Here is a 19,800-nt window from a genome sequence, read left to right as displayed (position 1 = left end):
TGCTGAATAGTTGGTATGTGAGGTTTTGGAAGGAGTGACTGGGTTAAACAAGTAAGAATTCACACTGGAAGGGAAAGGGAAAGGAAGACTGTAGCAGTTGTGTGAGCAAAATAGTGGCGTGGTACTGATTTTTCCATAGTTCTCATCTGTAGGGATTGGAAATAGCTGTGTGCCTGTTCAGGACAACCAACAACTACATGATGAATAGTGTTCTTGGAGTTAAATCATTTGGAAGCAACAGCCTTGGTGCGTGTTTGGGGAGTTTGTGTTGTTGTGGGGTTTGCTGGGAAGGTGTTTGTTTGGTTTTTTTGGGGGTGGAGTGGTTTGGGGTTTTTTATCATGTCTTTCTGATGGAATGGAAAGTGAAAATTGATGGTATGAAAAGAAGTGTGCATTCTCATCCTGAGTTTTCACTCTGTATGCTCCTGAAATTATTGTGGCTACTGTAACTACCTTCTCTTTGTGGAAAGGATATTGACTGCTGTAGAGATGGGGAGGAGAGGAGATACTTGAGAAATTGTTGCTGTGGGACACACCCTTTTTAATTTTCATCTTGTGTTTCCAAGATGTCCATACTTAGCTGCCTGACAGGGTGAGGGTTTTTTTTTTGTCACATATTTTGGGGGTTCTTTTATTTTTTGCTTTAAGAAAACAGTGTGACAGTGGTAGTTGAAGTTATTTATGGGAAAGCAACTTAATAATTGCTTATTAAGCTTTTTCCTTCAGCAGACTTTGCCTTTTTGGTGAGGTGCGAATGTGTTCAGCACATCACTTGCAATACTTAAGTTCCTTGAATCAGGACTTCCAAAGGTTAACAGGTACAACATCAGGCAATAAAGCCTCACAGTACTTCTGTACCTGGTGCTCTTGTTCTACATCTCCACGTCCCACAAAGGATGCCTTCCAAAGTAACACAGCTGGGTTGGAGTGTTCACAGCCCCTTCTTGCAGGGCTGAGCTAAAAAGTGACGTCTGGAAGGGGAGATTGAACCTGCACGGGAACCACCTTGGGTACTCCCTGCCTGTTTCGGCAGGTAAGTAAGAGAGGTGGAGTTTGCCTTTTTGTGGGTAATGCGGGGGGTTGCCTGTCTGTGGTGGAAGAGATTGTTCCTCCCGGGATTGCGCCTCCCGGGATTGTTCCTCCCTTCCAGAGGGAGGACCCGGACAGCCCGGGAGGAGCAGGCCCTTTGCTGTGGGGCTGAGGAATGGCGAGGTACCCGGGAGGGAGCCGGGCTGTCCGGGGCAAGATGGGGCTGAGGGACACGGGGGATGGGGCTGAGGGAAATGGATGGGCTGAGGGACACGGGGGAGATGGGGCTGAGGGAAACGGATGGGCTGAGGGACACGGGGGAGATGGGGCTGAGGGAAACGGATGGGCTGAGGGACACGGGGGAGATGGGGCTGAGGGAAACGGATGGGCTGAGGGACACGGGGGAGATGGGGCTGAGGGAAACGGATGGGCTGAGGGACACGGGGGAGATGGGGCTGAGGGAAACGGATGGGCTGAGGGACACGGGGGAGATGGGGCTGAGGGAAACGGATGGGCTGAGGGACACGGGGGAGATGGGGCTGAGGGAAACGGATGGGCTGAGGGACACGGGGGAGATGGGGCTGAGGGAAACGGATGGGCTGAGGGACACGGGGGAGATGGGGCTGAGGGAAACGGATGGGCTGAGGGACACGGGGGAGATGGGGCTGAGGGAAACGGATGGGCTGAGGGACACGGGGGAGATGGGGCTGAGGGAAACGGATGGGCTGAGGGACACGGGGGAGATGGGGCTGAGGGAAACGGATGGGCTGAGGGACACGGGGGAGATGGGGCTGAGGGAAACGGATGGGCTGAGGGACACGGGGGAGATGGGGCTGAGGGAAACGGATGGGCTGAGGGACACGGGGGAGATGGGGCTGAGGGAAACGGATGGGCTGAGGGACACGGGGGAGATGGGGCTGAGGGAAACGGGTGGGCTGAGGGACACGGGGGAGATGGGGCTGAGGGAAACGGATGGGCTGAGGGACACGGGGGAGATGGGGCTGAGGGAAACGGATGGGCTGAGGGACACGGGGGAGATGGGGCTGAGGGAAACGGATGGGCTGAGGGACACGGGGGAGATGGGGCTGAGGGAAACGGATGGGCTGAGGGACACGGGGGAGATGGGGCTGAGGGAAACGGGTGGGCTGAGGGACACGGGGGAGATGGGGCTGAGGGAAACGGATGGGCTGAGGGACACGGGGGAGATGGGGCTGAGGGAAACGGATGGGCTGAGGGACACGGGGGAGATGGGGCTGAGGGAAACGGATGGGCTGAGGGACACGGGGGAGATGGGGCTGAGGGATACAGAATGGGCACCGAATGGGCGGTTAAATACTCGGTATGAATGGAAGAAAAGGGGTTTATAAACACGTTGTGTTTCAGCATTTTGTAAGCTCCCGGTGCCCTCAGGGAAGGCAAACCCAAGCCCGTCCCACGCCCACGGGTGCCCGAAGCCCGCAGCCACCACCTCTGGTGGCACCCGTGGGCGTGGGACGGGCTTGGGACATCTGTGGATGTGGGATGGGCTTGGGTTTGTCTTCCCCGAGGCCTTGGCTTGTGCACAGGCACTGCAGTGCTGAGGAGGTGGCATAGGAAGCTTGGAGAATGCTCTGGTGGAGCATCCTGTGAGGAATTGCATCAGGAGCCCGAAGCCAGGCGGGAGAGGATGTGCCAAGTGCCAAGGCAGGGTTAGCTGGCTGTGGGGACACTGGTGAACAGGTCACCCTGGCAGTGAGGATGGTCAGGATTTATTTGTTTTAAGTGAAAACTGTTCAGGGCACAGAGTGGGGCCATAGCATTATCTGAAGGGAAGTTCTAGCCAGCTGGGGGTTGGTCTCTTCTCCCAGGCACTCAGCAATAGGACAAGGGGGCAAGGGCTTAAGCTCTGCCAGGGGAAATTTAAGTTGGAGATCAGAAAAAAATTCTTTACAGAGAGTAATCAGGCATTGGAATGGGCTGCCCAGAGAGGTGGTGGATTCACCATCCCTGGAGGTTTCTAAACTGAGGTTGGATGTGGCACTGAGTGCCATGATCTAGTAAATGGACTGGGGTTGGACCAAGGGTTGGACTTGATGATCTCGGAGGTCTTTTCCAACCCAATGGATTCTATGATAATCCTTCCTAGTTGGGTTTGATGCCCTGTCTTTCCAGGCTGGGATCACAGGGGGCAGGGAGATACAGGGGATCTATGTGTGTATTTGTGTGTGTGTGTGTGTTTAATCCCTCCTTGCTGAAATTTTGTGCAAGAGTAATCCTAAAGCAACGGGGGAAAAATAAAATCCCTGTTATAAATTGTCTTTCAATTAGTGCTAATAGTTTGTTACTTCAGGCAGTAAACACATCCCAGCCCTCAGCATACAATTCTCAGGATGTAGTGATGTGCTGGAATCCAGTTAGTCCTCCCTCAGATGTCAATCTCTTTGTCCTCCTGAAGCCACTTCTGTGAATTCCTTCAGGGGGTCTTTCATATGCTGTGAGCTTTGATTCCTCATCATCTCAGTAATCCTGTGTCCTATCCTTTCCCAGGAAGCTAAATCTTATTTTTGAGGATTGGAGTGGCGTTTCATATCTATTCATCATATTCATCTACAGAGAGGACAAAGGACACTTTGCAGAACAAAATCTGTAAGACAGTAAACCAGATGCATATATAAAAATACCGTATTTTGGCCTTAGTAATTCTTCTAAATTCTGCAAAATAATGCTTCATGCTATGAGACTCTACTCTTTAAAGAAAAAAGAAAGGTAGGGCTGTGGGAAATACACAGCAAAACCAGCACTGAAGAGCATGGTCAGCCTCCAAAACAAAACTGTAGTTGTGTAAGTTTTGTTTGTGGGAATGAAAATAGTTCTTACGTGTACATGGATGGAAATAGGTGTTTCCAAGATCAGCACCTTAAGTGAGTGCTACAGGAGGTAAGAGCAGAATAGGAAAGTCAGATTTTAAAGAAAAGGTGTTTCCCAATTTCACACTTTTAACAGCTGTGACAGACTTCTTAAATAAGGGAGATAAAATATTAAGTTGTACTTTGGATAGGGCGATTATACCTATAAAATATGCAGGGGAGGTTAAATTAAAACCAAGCTTTAATTTCATGGATTAGGGAATTAGAAATAATTCACCAAGGAGAAAAACCCAAAACAACATTAGACCATTCTTCAGAAATTTACTCTAGGAACAGAATATGCTTCAGCCCTTGGAAAGAACTTTCCACTGAATTTTCAAAATCCTTAAAGAACTGTATAGTTTGAAAAAAAAGACTAATTTTGTGTGGATTGGCTAATATATACCCATAGTATTAGTATTACATGGCCAGTTCTAACATCATTTTTTCACAGTCTACAGCCACAGTTTGAGAAAGAGTGCAAAGATCTTGGAAGATGGATCCTGAAATACAGAAAATGAGGGAAGTTGCCCTTGTTTACCTTGACAGAAGTGGTGGTCTTCAGAAATTTGTGCACGATTGCAAAAAATATAATGGTATTACTCAATACACAGTCTGTTAAATTGATACATAATGTTGATACATAAATCTGTTATTTTGATTTAAGATACTTTTTGCTCCTGCAGACTCAAAACAAAGTTATGCTATTTATCGTTTCATTATTTCTATAAATCCTTCTGACATTGCTGAACTGGATGCAACTCTTGGAAATTATATTCTTCATAATCCCCTACAAGCTGCACAGATTTTTCAGTCAGTAAGTGTATATTTGTAGATGAGTAGACAAAAGTATGGCTTCTATATTTTAACAAGATTTTCCTTTCTAAATGAAGTTGCTTTTCTGTCACAGGTATGCTTCATAGCTATTAAGACATTATCACTAATTGAACAATTGCAGACAGAGGCCCAGGTGAGTCTGCATTGTTTTTCTCCATTTAGATCTTAAATCTTCAAAGTAAAATGAAGTATCAACAAATATTTTTGTATGAAGTTTTCATTTTCCCTTTGGCTGTAGCATTATTTGTAATTAAAAATAGCTGAAAGTCTCACACAGCCATATTGCAAGAATTTGGAGATAATTAATACGAAACCTAATTACTCGTCATCTGTTTCTGCATTTTTAATAGTTATGCATCATGTGTGTTTGTGCATGGAAAGTAAAGCAGTTTTAAATAAAAATATATTTTTATGATATTAATGCAATTATATCTTTTGCTAGATCAGTATCTTGCTGAAACCAACACATTTGCCACCTTTACCAAGTTATGTCCTGAGCCTTTCTGCATATCCCTTTAATTACACATCTCCAAGATTTTATATGTCTGAAGGAATAGTGATTACAATGGGAACTGTAACAAAATACACACAAGGAGCAAGATTTCTTTGTACTGAGGAAACCTGTCCATTCTCTGAAGGTAGGAAAAAACCAAAAAACAAGTAAATCAGTACTATCACAAAAGCTCTGTAATAAATTTGGTAACAAGATATTAAAAACCTAACATAAAAAAGGTATTTTCCTCTATAGTTTTATTGTGCATATTTTTGTAATAAGCATGGCAGGATTTTTATTAATTGAAAGAAGTGGATCTTTCTCAGCATTATTAAATGTCAGGAGCATAAATATGTCACCAATCCCTTTTCCTAATGCTGAAGATAGTTCATATGGGAAAAGATATGTTGCCAAAATATTTCAAAGTAAAAAAGCTAAACCAGTAAAATACCTTTTCCCTTGGAAACTCTGTTTCTGATTACATAAAAATACCCCAGAACAACATGCAATACCCCAGAACAACAAGGAATGCTTAAGTGGCTGCCAAAAGCCTCTAGCATAGAACAAGTTTGCTTTAACGAGTAGCTGACTTCTGTGCAACTACTTCGCTGAACAATATTGTTGAACTGCTTGTACCATTGCAGGGGGAGGCCTTAAGTGTTTTTATGGCTGTTTTGTTTGGCTCCTCTAACAGAGACCATTCAGTTATAAGCAAGATGCTAAATCCCAGAGTTTGGAGACTGCAGAATAAATCATACAGATATCTTTATGAGGGCACGTACCTCCAGTAATGACTATCCATATCCCATGTCATTCCCACGCCGGGCAGAAGCCGTAGTGGCTCACTCCTCAGAAAGCCTGGCCAAACTGAGTGCTTGGGAATGTGCAGTAGGAAATTCTGCCATCTCGTGGTCAATCCACAATAAATGATCTGCATCATTTTAGCAGAGGCAGCATATATGAATGGAGGGAGGTTCATCCGAAGAAACACATGATAAATCTGGAATTGCACCGTCCAGTATTTTAATCGCTTCTGTCCTTGATGAGAAATTTAAAACTAAAGCTATGGCCTCTAAATGTTTGGTAAATTATTACTTCTTTTTTAGGGTTTAGGTACATCAGAGTGCATTGTCCTGGAGCTACAGAGTCAGCCACAGTGAGGACTGATTTTGTGTGTAGCTTGTGTTCTTCACCACTGCAGGAAGACATGAAATTTAGAGTACTTGGTGGTAGGATCTATGTAATCCTATTTTCAAATGTGATGACACTTTCCTACTTCTGTTACACAATAAGCAAACAGTTACATGGAAAAAGCTCCAAGATAAACTAGTAATTTAAAAAAATATTTAAGAGAACTAACTCTTTTCTTTGCCTTTTTTTTTTTGAAAGATAAGCAAATAGTTGAAATGATTGATGTTAAAGTTCTGAATGCTTTGAAAGGATATTCCAATGACAAATCACATTTTAGGATTCAGGCACTTACAGTTTTCTTGAGAGGTAAGTTGAATTTCGGAGTTTTGTCAAAAATGTTTCAGAATTGAACTGTAATAATCCTTCACATTTTACTTATAGCTCCATTTCTCTGGATAAAATGGCAGAAGTTAGTTTATATTGCACTTATTCAGGCTCCCCCTGCTCCCCAGTTTTATTAAAATCAGCCAGGTCTGCACAGGTGATCGCAGAGTGCACACAGCAAAACCCTTGTGTACACTTCTTTCCCTCCATTTAAAGAAAATCTGGCCAGCTCAGCACTGTCACCTTCTGTCGCTTTTTTCCTCCTTCCTACTTCCTTTGGTCATGCTGTTCTGTACTAACTTCATGCATTTTTAACATCCTTCTTCAATCCAGCTCTTTTCCACATTCCATCAGGATTTTTGGCTTCTACAACCACTACATAACTACTACTAAAAACAGTCTGTGGGTGAGATACTGTGAGTTGCATGCATTAAATTTCCTCTGGCTTCAGTGATCAGTGAGGCTGGGCAGTGTCTCAGGCTGCTTCATATTTGGTTGGACCTAATTCTCACTTCAAAAAAACAAATGGAATTTTTTTTAAAGAAGCACACAAATACTAAGGTTCACAAAGCCATTTGTGTATCTTTTTCAAACTTGTGTAATCTGTATCTCCTCTTTATTGTGTTGGGGAATTTTTCTCTGACATTTTATGGAACAGCAACTGATAATGGTGTTGCCAGAAGTTTCCAAGTAGAAACACACTCACAATCAACTGTCCATTTTCTTTTCAATGTAGAACTAAATGCATCATCCACTTTCTTTATCAGGAATATATTTTTCCTCTCCCAGTGTGCCTTCCTTCCTTACCTTTTCCACTAATTCATTAGAATTGTTTGCTTCATTTTATTCTAGTCAGTTGGGGTCAGTCTGGCATCCAGCTGTTGTTTTCTGCTGATGTTAAATCATAAAATCACATAGTCAGAACATGAGGAAGTTTTCTGACCACATTTTTAAAACTTAGCTGCAGGACTGTTTCCCCCTACCCCCTTTTTGTTTTTATTTATTTCTAGATGAACTGGCCAATAAAATGACAATAGGAAACCACTACAGGATTATAGGAATTCCAGCTTGTGTACAAAATGGGCTGCAAGCTACTGCATGTATAGAAGTGAATAGTGTACAGCTCTGTAAGACAAAGGGTAAGAAAGTTCCACTAAAAATTAACTGAAAAAAGTTGAAAAACCTAGAACAAAATCTTAAGAACTGGTGAAGTTTTCTATTCCCTAGAGGTCCAGATTACAAAACCACTTGGGGACTTTCCTCTTGCAGTCTGAAATGTGTACTTGCTATTATTTGAGCATATCTGCTTTTGCACACTTCCCATGCATTGGGAAACTACCTAATTACTTATTGCAGTTCTTCAACTTCTCTTTCCAACTTCTCCTGTCCTCAGAAAGTACTTTGAAATAATTCAAATGAACCTGATATTTCAGTTTGTTATTCCCCTCCAATTCCAGCAATTTTAGCAGATCGTGTCTGCAACCTTTTTAGTAGTACAATTAAGTGTCAGATATACACATTCTGAATTTATGCTTAGTACAGAAACATACTCATTCTTTTTAAGTCTTGTTGCAAGACTAGAATTAAGTAGTGATTTGTTCTAATACACCTGCATAGGTTTCTTTTATGTATGTGTTAAACTGTACTTTGTTTCCATCAGGTCCTGCTTTTGTCAGTGACAATTTTAAGTATCTGCTCTCATTGACTTCAAGTTCATACTGGAGGTTTCCTGCTGTCCTGGCCAACATCTTTGCTTCTCAAGTTGTTCCACCAGGCACCTACAATACTCTTAAACTTGCAATATTGCTGAGTCTAGTACAGACATGTGAAAAAGAAAATGCAGATTATCTGGATCTGTTGGTTGTGACAAGTGACACACTAGTAATTGATAGGTAAAGAAATTCCTTATTTTTCACACAAATAAAATCTAAAATTAGCATTTTTAAAGATTAACAGGATGAAAAGTCTGAGAAGAAAAGCTAGAGATTATATATTAAAAGAAATATACATGGCTCCAACTTAGTAAAAATACCCAATTTTTTCCCTGGGACAATTTTATTTCTTTTGAGTGATAAATCTAGATCAGAACTTCACTAATAATAAACCCTCTTAACAGTCTTATAATGATAGCAGTAAGAATTTAGCACTAGCACTGTGTACCAGAGCTCAAACAAAACATTCTTTTAAAATCAAAACTGAAGACTGTCCCAGAAGCTGGTAATGATAAAAACCAAAGGGTTCAACTTGTCAAATTTTGTGTCATTTGAAGCCTTTTCATCACCAATTCCCAGCCATCGGCATTTTCAGTTAATAAGCCGTGTGTAAATCAATACTCACTTTTTTCTCTTTTCATAATAACCTACTGATAAGGTATCAGAAGTCACACACATCTGTACACATAGACCATAAATCCAGTTATTGTTGCCTTTAGCTAAACATTTTTCTGTATTTATCCATTTTGCATATTTATCTCTTAATACCACTATAAACTGTTAACACAATTTTATATACACTACAGAAAAGTACAACATGCTCAGCTTTAAAGTTTCATTTGTTAAACTAAACTGTTTTCACCTTCCCAAGCTCAAAAGAGAACTTCACTTTTATTTTTCAAAAAGATCTTTGAATTTTACCTTTCATTTGGAAGTTCTTTAACATCACTATTTTATATTGGGGGAAAAGAAACCACTTTGACCATTAGAAAACTTAGCTGTACACATTAGATCAAATTTAAAAAATGTGGGCTGCAAGATTTCTTTTTCGCTCAGGCTTAGAGTAGGGTTTTATAGGAAAAACAGGAGTTCAGTGCTTTAAGAATCAAAACATCTGGTTAATATTAACAGTTGCACACTGTAAACCTTGACCAGTATTGTAATTTGTACTGTCTTGCATGTGCACAGTATTTTATTGTCAGCAGCCTGTCACAGTAGGCATTTCCTACATCATATTACTGTTGGTATTTACTAATACTCACTAATATTACTTAGTAATTTTCTCCCAGGTATTAACAGTAGGATAAACCATGCTCTGACAGCTTAAAATCATTAGGAACTTTTTACTGTGGAACCAGACAATTTGCAGCCTCTCTGGGCCAAGGAACATAGTACAGGGGATGAAAAAGATATTCTATACCTTCTTTTTTCAAAATAATTGGGGTTGGGGGTGTAAGCCAAGAAGGCAGAGCTTACGAATTCCAGCCTTTTCATTTTTCCCAGGGGGCCAGGATTACTGATCCTCCAACTTTTTAAACCACTGGAAAAGTATCTCTAGAACAGAAAGAGGAGTTAACAATATGGGGTTAAATTATGAGACATCTTTGACTTCCTAGAAATTACACTGCAAGCCATTATTTGCCTCATGTTCAATCCATAAGAAATAGAGTCCTGTTGGCAGCTGTTGAAGAGAAGGCTTTGGAGCTCTACCTTGCATTCAAAGTTAAACATTTCATTTTGACACCAGTTGCATGGTTTTTTGTTGTTGTTTCTAAGTGAGTCTTAATGCTTTATAATGATATTTATATATATTAAGTATGGTATTTTTTTTAAAAGTGAACAGTAACAATTTATGACTGACAGAATTGTTAATCCTACAGGCTTCTGAATTACAGCTTACGCCTGCTGCCTCGTGGCATACGACACCCACCTTCTAGTGAAATTTTTCCTTCTGTGTCCAAAGATAAACATGGAACTGGAAGTGCCAGTATTCAGGCTTGCAGCACTGTGCTGGCCAAGGGTGGCATCTGTTACATAGGAGACCTATCTTCATATAAAAAGGATAAACTTGAACTTCTACAATCTGGTAATCTCTCACCTCTAACAGATGGGGAGACAGAACTACACAAACAAGCAAATTCACTGCTAGGTTTGTTCCCCATCTTATGGCCCTCAATTGCTGCAAAAATCTGTAATATATTTCTTATGAGTCTCTGTAAGAAACAAGGACAAAAAAGCCAAGGTCCTGTAAACTTGTATTTGCTACACTAGAGAGATCATTAATCATGACAATTCACTGAAATGAGGGCAACAAGGATGATGAAAGGGCTGGAGGGGAAGCTGTACGAGGAGCAGCTGAGTTCACTTGGTCGTTCAGCCTGGAGGAGACTGGGGGGAGACCTCATTTGCAGTCTATTTCCTTGTGAGGGAAAGAGGAGGGACAGACACTGATCCCTCCTCTGTGGTGACCAGTGACAGGACCCAAGGGAATGGCCTGAAGTTACGTCAGGGGATGTTTAGGTTGGATAATAGAAAGAGGTTCTTCACCCAAAGGGTGGCTGGGCACTGGAACAGGTTCCCCAGGGGAGTGGGCACAGCACTAAGGCTGACAGAGATCAAGAAGTGTTTGGACAATACTCTCTGGTGTCACTCTTGAGGTGTCCTGAACTGGGCCAGGAGTTGGATTTGATGATCCTTGTGGATCCCTTCCAACTCAGCATATTCCATGATTCTGTGAAATCATAATCATGACTGGCTTCAGTGTGTGGTACCAGAATTTATAGGTAAGCTAAATCGATCATGTAACTGATGAGCTTTGTCTTACCCTAGTGCTAGAGAGCAGAACAACAACAGTATTCATTCCTGGGAAGAAGTACGGAGAAGAAGCTGACCAACAAGTTACTATTTCAGTTCAGACCAATTTTTGGTCTTTTGTTGATGTGGATTCTTCCTCCAAGAAACATATACAAAAAGATAATTTTTTGATTGGACAGATGGTAAAGCACATGTCTTGTTATGACAGAACTGTACTATAGCTGCCATTTGTGTTTATCATTATTTCAACTTAACAATGAAAACAATTGAACTTGTTAGTATTTAAAAAAAAAATCACAACTGAAGTGACTTTAAATTGTGTATCTTCTAAAATGAGGTAGCTTTCCTAAAAGTAGGGATCACTGAAACAAAATTTTACTAAGTGTTATAGATAATTCATTATATAATCTTGCAGTATAAATGGATATTGAATTTTTCCCATGGAAAACACTGCAATGTTTCTACAAGTTAAAAGTCTAAAATAGTAATTGTTTTCTTTTTCTGGGTCTTCTTATTAGGACATGAGTTTGATTCCAGCTAACCTTGTAGATGTTTTTGGGCTCTTGATATACAATGAGTTTCCTTTCTATCAACAATCTTCTCTTGTACACCATATCTTGAAAAAAGCCATTAATCCTGAAGCCATGCTGTACAAAGTCTCAAAGCAGTTCAGAACTCAGGATTATGAGGAGGTAACTGATTATACACAGTAATTTAGAACTGTATTATATTAGGAAGTATCATACTGGTTTTGGCATCAGAATGTTCTCTCTGCATAGTCTGATTACTTCTTTTTTATATTCACTTTCTGTCCTTTCCCCCCTGGCACTCACAGGATTATCAAAGAAGCAGCTTCAGTTCTTTAACAGGGTCAGCATAATAAATTCAGTTTATGTCTCTGGAAAATATACTAGGGTAACATTCATATGAGAACAGATCTTCTACACCTACTTTTGACCAGAAAATTTATGATCAGGAGTATAGTTAATGTTCTATACTAAATAAACTGTCAATATCTGTAGTATAATTAACAGATGATTCCCTGACAGTGTTTAAGGCCAGACTGGATGGGGCTCTGAGCAACCAGTTCTAGTGAAAGGTGTCCCTGCCCACGGCAGAGGAGTTGGAACTAGATGATCCCTTCTGATCCAAACCATTCTATGATTCTGTTTATTATCCAAGATCTATCCTTACTATCCTTAATATTTTCCTTTTTCAGTATTGCCAAATAGTCTTTGTTTTCTACCAATAGTTTTTAGAATACTGTCCAGCCTGTATGACTATGCCACTGATATAGTAAAATGTGAGAAAAATGTGAATTCTTTTTTTACAGTTAAATATTTAAAATGTGTACCCTCTCTCCAGTTTATTTTGTTTGCTAAGAACCTTCATGTTGAACTGAGTTCAGAAGCAGAAAACCTCATTCAGGGCTACTATCTTGCAAGTCGCAGGGTGAGAAGAGACTCCATTCATGGATCAACTTTATCAGCACCTGCACTAAAAATTCTGTGAGTCCTGCTTTTCATAGTAAGGCAAACACCTATGTTCAAAGAGAAATTATGCTAATCTGGTCAAGAGCTTGTCTAATAAAAACCTAGATAAGACTCTTAGGTTTTGGAAAGTCAAGCATAAAGAATCTTATTTATGGTTTATGAATGTTATTTATTTTATATAGTGATGCTGCCAAAAGAAACCGAAGTTCAAAGAACTTCTCCAGGCAAAAAATAAACCTACAGGGATTTGCAAAACAAGTGTCATTATTAAAGCTATCTAGAAAAACAAAAATGGGATTTAAATATCCACACCTTTATTATGGGAGCAAAACAAGTATTAAAAATAGATAATATGCCAGCTTCTACTGTTTTCATAGCAAAACATAATGCATAGTATGTATTTTGTCAGTGGTAAGTATAACTGTACAGCTGAAATATGAAAACACTTCAGTGTTAACTTTTGAGTAACACAACTGCTTGAAACAAGGCAATACTCATTGCGTTCACTTCTGCAGTTTTTTTTATTTCTGACATGTTTATATTGATCTCTTAGGATTTCACTGTCTAAGGCTCATACCAAGCTAAGTTTAAGACAGACAGTACTTAAGGAAGATGCATTGATTGCCATCTTGTTATTTGAGTCATCTCTTACCCTAAAACATGGTAAATATTGCAGCTCAGTCTTTAGTCTATTCATGTTTGTTATTCTGAAAAAACTTTATATCAATTGACTGCAGTAATAGCTCACTTCCAATCAAAATCCAGAATTTCCCCTGTTGAAAACTGGTATTAGAACAGTCTGTCAGCTGGCTTCCCTGCTGAGTCTCAGTGTTCCACATAATTAGGCAACAGACCAGGACCAAGCCTGTCCTTCAGGCGGGCTGTTTTGAGGCATCACTCCTCTAACACTGCTCCGGGTTAAAGTAAGGACAGATTTTCCTCCCCGGGGAAGCTGAAAACAAAAGGTTTGTTTATCAAACATCAGTCACTTTTTTCACATACAGATGTGGAAACAAGGTTAAGAATTATGATCTAACACTTAAAAATGGTGACAGAGAAGACTGCATTACTATGTAATCTGTCACAGGGTTTTTCCCCCTGCCCCCAAAGTGCTGGCAAAAAATGTTTCACATCTTTCAGCCTAAGTCTTGATTTCTTCTTTGCACAGGCACATCTGCATTATGCGTAGCACCAAATTCTGTATTTCCATTTGACCTCAGTGATGAAAACTCCCTGCAACAGAGAGATATTTACCTCATGCAGTGTCACCACCAGCTGCTGAAGTTTGTTGCTGCATATGGCCCAGGAATTCACATTAACACTAATGAAGAGTAAAATCTCCACTCTGGAGTAAAGCCTGAGGCTTTGGCTTTTTGAGAGACTATTTTATTGAGTTAGAAATACAAAACCACTAAAAACTTATAAGTTGTATAAGACAGTTCAGTGCTATTTTACTAAGGAATAAAGCACAGGTGACAGGACTGGAATTGCAAGTTTTCTGACTGTTCTTTGAAGGCAGGAGCTGTCTTCATCATGGGAGGCCATGGCTCCAGAATATAGCCACAATCAGAACTTCTCTTTTTGGCTACTACTGCTTATTCACAGTTAAAGGATGAGTAAGCAGGATTTTCAATAAGACTAAAACTAAAATTTAAATCCCAAGTTCAGAATCTAATGTGGCATTTCAACTACAGGAATGCTGTGGTTTTTCTTGTTGCTTCTTTTCAAATGTATCACCCACAGGGTTAAGCAGTTTTAAGTACATTAAAACTCTTCTTTTCCTAGCTTAAGCCAACTTTATGTACTCATGCTGTATAAATTCTGAAGTGTATAAAAGTATCTCCATGTTGCTTCATGTTCTGTGTCTTTTTTCACATTACAGCAACATAGTATTAGACAAGGTTGCCACTGTGCTCCTGCCAAAAAAATCAACCAAACTAACAGACCCACTAAAAGCCAGTGTTTCCATATTATTTTATATAGACTGCCAGGGACAGTAGAATGCTACAGGAGGTGAAAAATAATGTTATTACACAAGCTGGTAGGCAGGAACACAGTGAGTTCAACTCCACCTCACTGCAAAAACAGGTGGGAAGAATGGTGTGGTAGAAGATGAGATGTCTGAGGCACAGGGTACTTCCCCAACTAAAGGCTTTCCTATATTTCATCTTCCTAGTAAGGAAGCTCTAGACATAATCCTCAGCAAGTTTTAAATCCAAGAGATACACGTTAAATAAAAAAGCAGCAGTAAAATTGCACAGACTTCCTGTCAAATCTGGACAAGCTGAATATCCAAGGGTTGTGTGAATCCTACCTAGGATGCCTCAAACAGGGTCACAGTGCTACTGCTCCTATACACTCAACAGTCACTGAAAACAGAAATTCAAAACTTTATTCATACCCACATGGTAAATACTCATTTTGACAAGCTAACACAAGCTTTCCTACATGTACTAACCCTTGCTTTATCCTCTTTTGATTCATTTATTTGATACACTCATATTCATAGTAGGCTCTAAGAGTGCCCACGAGGCCACTTCGAGACTGACACTCTCACCTGAACTTCATTCCAGGATTGTTCAGCCATTTTCAGTGAACAGCTACTTCCCTGCCATATTATTGAGTCAAGTGGTATTTCTTAGGAGCAGGAAGGGCCATGGAAGCATTTCCAGGTGCATTAGAACTCCATATTCCAGGCTGCTGTTTTCAAGCTAGGAACAATAATACTTTTTTAAAAAAAGTTAGTTTTCTGTACCCTTAATCAATCTTATACACAGTTATTATCTTCACTGGCATTTCAGATTCAAAAATACACATCAAAAACCATTCAGATGGGTAAACGGCAAAGGTTCTCATCATTATGCCAGCAAAATAATCGACTGAAATAGAATTCCCTTATAAATCACTAGTTTTGAGAAGCCATACTAAGAAATGTATATCCTTAAGAAAAAAAAAATCTGCTAAAAGAGCAGAACTTTTTATCCTTACCTCTCCCCAGCCTTTCCCATGATCTCTCAAAAAAAAAAAATTGGAGGAGTAGTGGCGGACTCTACTGTTGGCTCTGTATGCATACACAAGGCTGGAAGACAGTGGGGGTGGACATCTGATGTCATAGAACCTTTAAAAGAATAAATCAAATCAGAAATGATGGAAGCAAATCTAACTGTAAAAATTCTGTAATTAGCTGGCACATCAGATACAGCACTGCTCATCACAACATTCAGTTGGGTAAACGGCAAAGGGTCATCATCATTATGCCAGCAGGTTCCTGCCTGGTGTTGCTTCTTCCATTTATCAAATACAAGGGACTTGGTTACGTCTGTCTCAAGGCTTGGGCTTCTGTAAACTGAAGCTGACCCTGGGTTACAACTGCTAAGCACAGAACAGATTCAGTATAGCCAGAAACAACAGGGGGAAAAACCCTCTCTTTGGGCACAAAAATGCAGGTTGTTGCATTCAATTCCCAAGAAGCAAGCATCTTTCTAGAGATAAAGTTCACCACCATAGTCACTTTTCCCTTTGGAATACATTCCAAAACTGACACTGGTAGTGCCAAGGGTGGTGATCTGAACACACTGTTCTTCACTTCAGTCTCTCACTTCCAACTAGCACCTGGTAATTTTTCAAATCAGAACTTATGTTTCTCTCCCCAGTTAAAAATGAGATTTCTCTGATACTATTACAAAACTCTCTGACACCTTCAGGATTATTGGATTGCACCTATTTTATTCTGGGGAGCAAGTCTTACAGATTCCTCCCTGTTCCAGCTGTAAGAGAATTACATTAAACAGTTTCAGAACTCTAGGTCTAGATGCTTCTCTCAACATCTTTAAGTACAGTAAGAAATATTTACTTCTGTAGCTCCAGAATTCACGTGATGTCTTTCTGCTTGCAAGGCAACAGCGAGGCAGAGTCTGGATTGAAGATTCCCGAAGCCAGTAATAAACTCATCTTGAACTTCACTTGCTGCCTAAAACAATGAAATAAAGCTGTTGGATTTAGTGTTCCGTTGCTGAGCCAGCAGCAGAAAGCACTAGCACTTCCTTGAGGACAGTAAGCCAGTCAAAGAAATACCAACCTCATGCTCTGTAATTACCTGGGGAGAAAACTACCGAGAGCACCAGCCAAGATCAAGGTTGAGCAGAGGTGTGACCATTTTCCTAAAGCAAGCTGTAGTGAAAGGAGTGACTGACTGCAGGACAAGCACACTGCTCCTAATGAGGAGCCACGGCTGGGGAGAGGAGCAGCCTGGCAGGTTACAGCCTTTAACCCCAGTTCATGTGCCACACTCTGGGGGACAAACTGAAGGGGTTTTTCACCACCAGTTGCATTGAAGTCAGTGCTTGCACTGCAATCCTGGCAGAAGAGGATTACCCCAGAGGTTGCTGAGCCCCCTGGGGCCCTGTCCCTGCCACAACCCACCAGTTTGGAGCTGTGCCTACAACTCAAAAAGGGCTCGCTCAGGGTCACCACACGACACTTGCCAAACTCCCTAAAGGAAAAAGAAGGTAATTTATCTTTAGAATTAGGACATGCATTTGCTGATGAAACGATCTGTCAGCAAAACAAGTGTCTTCAAATGTCCAATCTGTCACTCCTTTTAAGACTTGATGAGGCAAGGGACAGCTCAAAGTAACCACCGCGGCTTTGCCAGGGGAGTGGCACACACTAATGAGGCGCATCTCAGTGTCACACGCCACAGACACTTCCCTGGGAAGCCTGTGAGGCTGGAGCGTCAGCCTGAGTTGAGCCACCCAGGCACAGGCACGGCCACAACAGCCTGACAATCACTGCTCCTTCAATCCTTTGACTGTCTAGAAAAGCGCCAGCAAACCATCCCTGCAATTCTTGAGGTTAAAGCCATTGCTCTCGCCTGCCAAGGGGGGATTTCTCACATTAAAAGTTGGGGGCATTTCTATTTCCTCTAAAAAGATCGGAGTTTCTCATTGCTCTGAAAAGCCCAGGAATTGCTCTGCCGTCCAGGGGGGCACGTGCGTGGCCTGCCACGCTGAGGAATGTTCCAGGGAGCTCGGGGGGCTCCGGCACCCATGGACACAGCGCCGTGCGGCTGCGGGGGGAGGCGCGGACATCCCGGCGGGGCGGGAGCAGTCCCGGGATGCCAGCGGCTTGGGGTAGACCTCAAACATCTTCCAGTCCCGACACAGGTAGGGACACCTCCCACTACACCACGCTGCTCAAGGCCTTATCCAACATGGCTTTGAACACGGGCAGGGGCGGAGCATCCAAACCTCCCTGTTCCAGTGCCTCCCCACCTCACAATAAAGAACTTCCTTCCAATACCTAAGCTAACCTTCCCCTCTTTCAGCCTGTGTTCATTTGTACCCTCTTTCAGTGTCTGTTACTCAGCGGCCGAGGCACGGAGGAACAGCTCACCAGTCAGCGCACACGGGCAGCGCCGGGATCGGCGGGGAAAGGAGCTCCGGGGGCACGGCCAGGCAAACACGGGAGGGCCTTGCCACCGCCGCCCATCCAGTCCCGGGCGGCAGACGAAACTCCGATCTCCCGGGAGCAGCGCGCGCGGAAGGGGCAGTGCTCGCCGCCGCATCCCGCTAAATAGACCGCGCGCGGGGCGGGGCGGGGCGGGGCGGGCGCGCGGCGCTTCCCGGCTGCGCGCGCAGGGACAGGGAAGGCGGTGCCAGAAGGGACCCCGGCTAAGAGGGGGGAGGGATGGCGGGCCACTGCGCTGGAACAGCAGCGCTAGTACCTGCTGGAACAAGGGGCTTTGCGTGCGGCACTGGGAAGTTCGACTGCCCCATCCCTCCGAGGGAAGACCTGTGATGATAATAACCGGAGCTTGCCGAGACTTTTTTAGGTTACTCCACGAAAAATGCCACCTTTTGATAGCAGTGCGTAAACCTTGTAGTTTTATTGCTGAACTCGTGCGTATTCCCAGTGCTAAATGCCAAACTCCAACAGTAGGACAAGAGGGCACGGGCTTAAGCTCTGCCAGGCGAGGTTTAGGTTGGATATCAGGAAGAAGTTCTTTGCAGAGAGAGTGGTCAGGCATTGGAATGGCCTGCCCAGGGGCATGGTGGATTCTTCGACCCTGAAGGTTTTTAAGGTGAGACTGGACGTGGCACTGAGTGCCATGATCTAGTAGTCAAAGTAGGGTTGGATTAAGGGTTGGACTTGATGATCTCAGAGGTCTTTTCCAACCCAACTGATTCTATGATTCTATGATTTCAGTATACAGGGGTATGAACTGCTCCCAGAAGTGTGACACTAGAACCAAAGGTGTTTTAAATGGACTAGTTTAGAGGCTCTGGTGTGATCCTGGTATGTGCATTTCTGGTAGACAAGAGCTTTCCCACTGATGGAAGGTCTTGGGTTGCCTCACCTGATCCCTTGGCTCTGGAAAGAAAAGGCTTAAAAATTCTGATGCAGAATAATCTGTCTCAGGGGGAAAAAAATTGAAACTCATGGGGAGTTCCTCTCAAGTGATAAACTGCTGTTGTAATTCTGCATATTCTTAGTGGCTTTTATTAAGTCTATAAAATGCTGGTAAAGTCTTACGGATGTGGCCACAATCTCTGCAAATATTGTGGGTACAAAGTAGCTGCAGTGTTTGCTGCTGTGATTCTCTGTCTGTCTTCCAAGCACTGTAAATACTCCGTTGTAAATGCTGCAGGGGTGGTGGAGAGCTCCAGATTTTACCATATTTTTTTAATGAAAGTTGTTCTGGCTAGTATTTTTGCTTCCCCTTTTTGCCTAAATGTCATTTGCAAATTAAACTGAAGTCTTCAGAAAGAAGACAGCATCTACAAATTCAGAATATTATCATGTACAATGAGAAACTGATACAGATCTTGCAATACAGTGATAAGAGTCTGAGCAGAGATGTATTCTTTGTGCCACCCATTCATAGCTTTCTATGTTTTTGCCCTTACTATTGTCATTTTCCAAGCATAAAGAATCACAGGTTGGAAAAGACTGAGTCCAAGCTTTAACTGAGCACTACCTCATCAACTGGACCATGGCACTAAGGACACATCCAGTCCTTT

At 42.2% G+C, this 19,800-nt stretch overlaps 2 protein-coding genes, 1 long non-coding RNA gene and 1 other non-coding gene across 5 annotated transcripts; 2 read left to right on the top strand and 2 right to left on the bottom strand.

The window, feature by feature from the left end:
- Positions 1–1,268: 1,268 nt before the first annotated feature.
- Positions 1,269–2,396, top strand: LOC139671431 (buccalin-like). Its single transcript, XM_071554258.1, has one exon. The coding sequence runs from the start codon at positions 1,269–1,271 to the stop codon at positions 2,394–2,396; it is 1,128 nt and encodes a 375-aa protein (XP_071410359.1).
- A 1,980-nt stretch (positions 2,397–4,376) lies between these two features.
- On the top strand, positions 4,377–12,797 carry MCMDC2 (minichromosome maintenance domain containing 2). Its single transcript, XM_071554411.1, has 12 exons — positions 4,377–4,510; positions 4,601–4,731; positions 4,825–4,884; positions 5,194–5,389; positions 6,351–6,473; positions 6,634–6,741; positions 7,770–7,898; positions 8,420–8,651; positions 10,352–10,557; positions 11,301–11,467; positions 11,804–11,977; positions 12,651–12,797. Exons 1-12 carry the CDS (start codon positions 4,411–4,413, stop codon positions 12,795–12,797), a joined length of 1,773 nt encoding a protein of 590 aa, XP_071410512.1. The 5' UTR covers positions 4,377–4,410.
- Positions 7,657–18,328, bottom strand: LOC139671493 (uncharacterized). 2 transcript variants are annotated; one of them, XR_011697732.1, is made up of 5 exons: positions 18,173–18,328; positions 16,632–16,748; positions 15,767–15,896; positions 15,336–15,489; positions 7,657–14,011 (listed from the first exon to the last, which is right to left on the bottom strand). It is a non-coding gene; the product is annotated as an uncharacterized lncRNA (long non-coding RNA). The 2 variants fall into 2 exon arrangements; XR_011697731.1 differs by having other exon boundaries at positions 7,657–13,730.
- Positions 15,567–15,646, bottom strand: LOC139671731 (small nucleolar RNA SNORD87). The gene has a single exon (XR_011697777.1). It is a non-coding gene; the product is annotated as a small nucleolar RNA SNORD87 (small nucleolar RNA).
- Positions 18,329–19,800: the final 1,472 nt, after the last annotated feature.

This window comes from Pithys albifrons, chromosome 4 (genome assembly GCF_047495875.1).
Source record: "Pithys albifrons albifrons isolate INPA30051 chromosome 4, PitAlb_v1, whole genome shotgun sequence".
NCBI classification, from domain to species: domain Eukaryota; kingdom Metazoa; phylum Chordata; class Aves; order Passeriformes; family Thamnophilidae; genus Pithys; species Pithys albifrons.
Note: the sequence above shows the minus strand (reverse complement) of the source record. Positions and strands in the feature narration are given on the sequence as shown.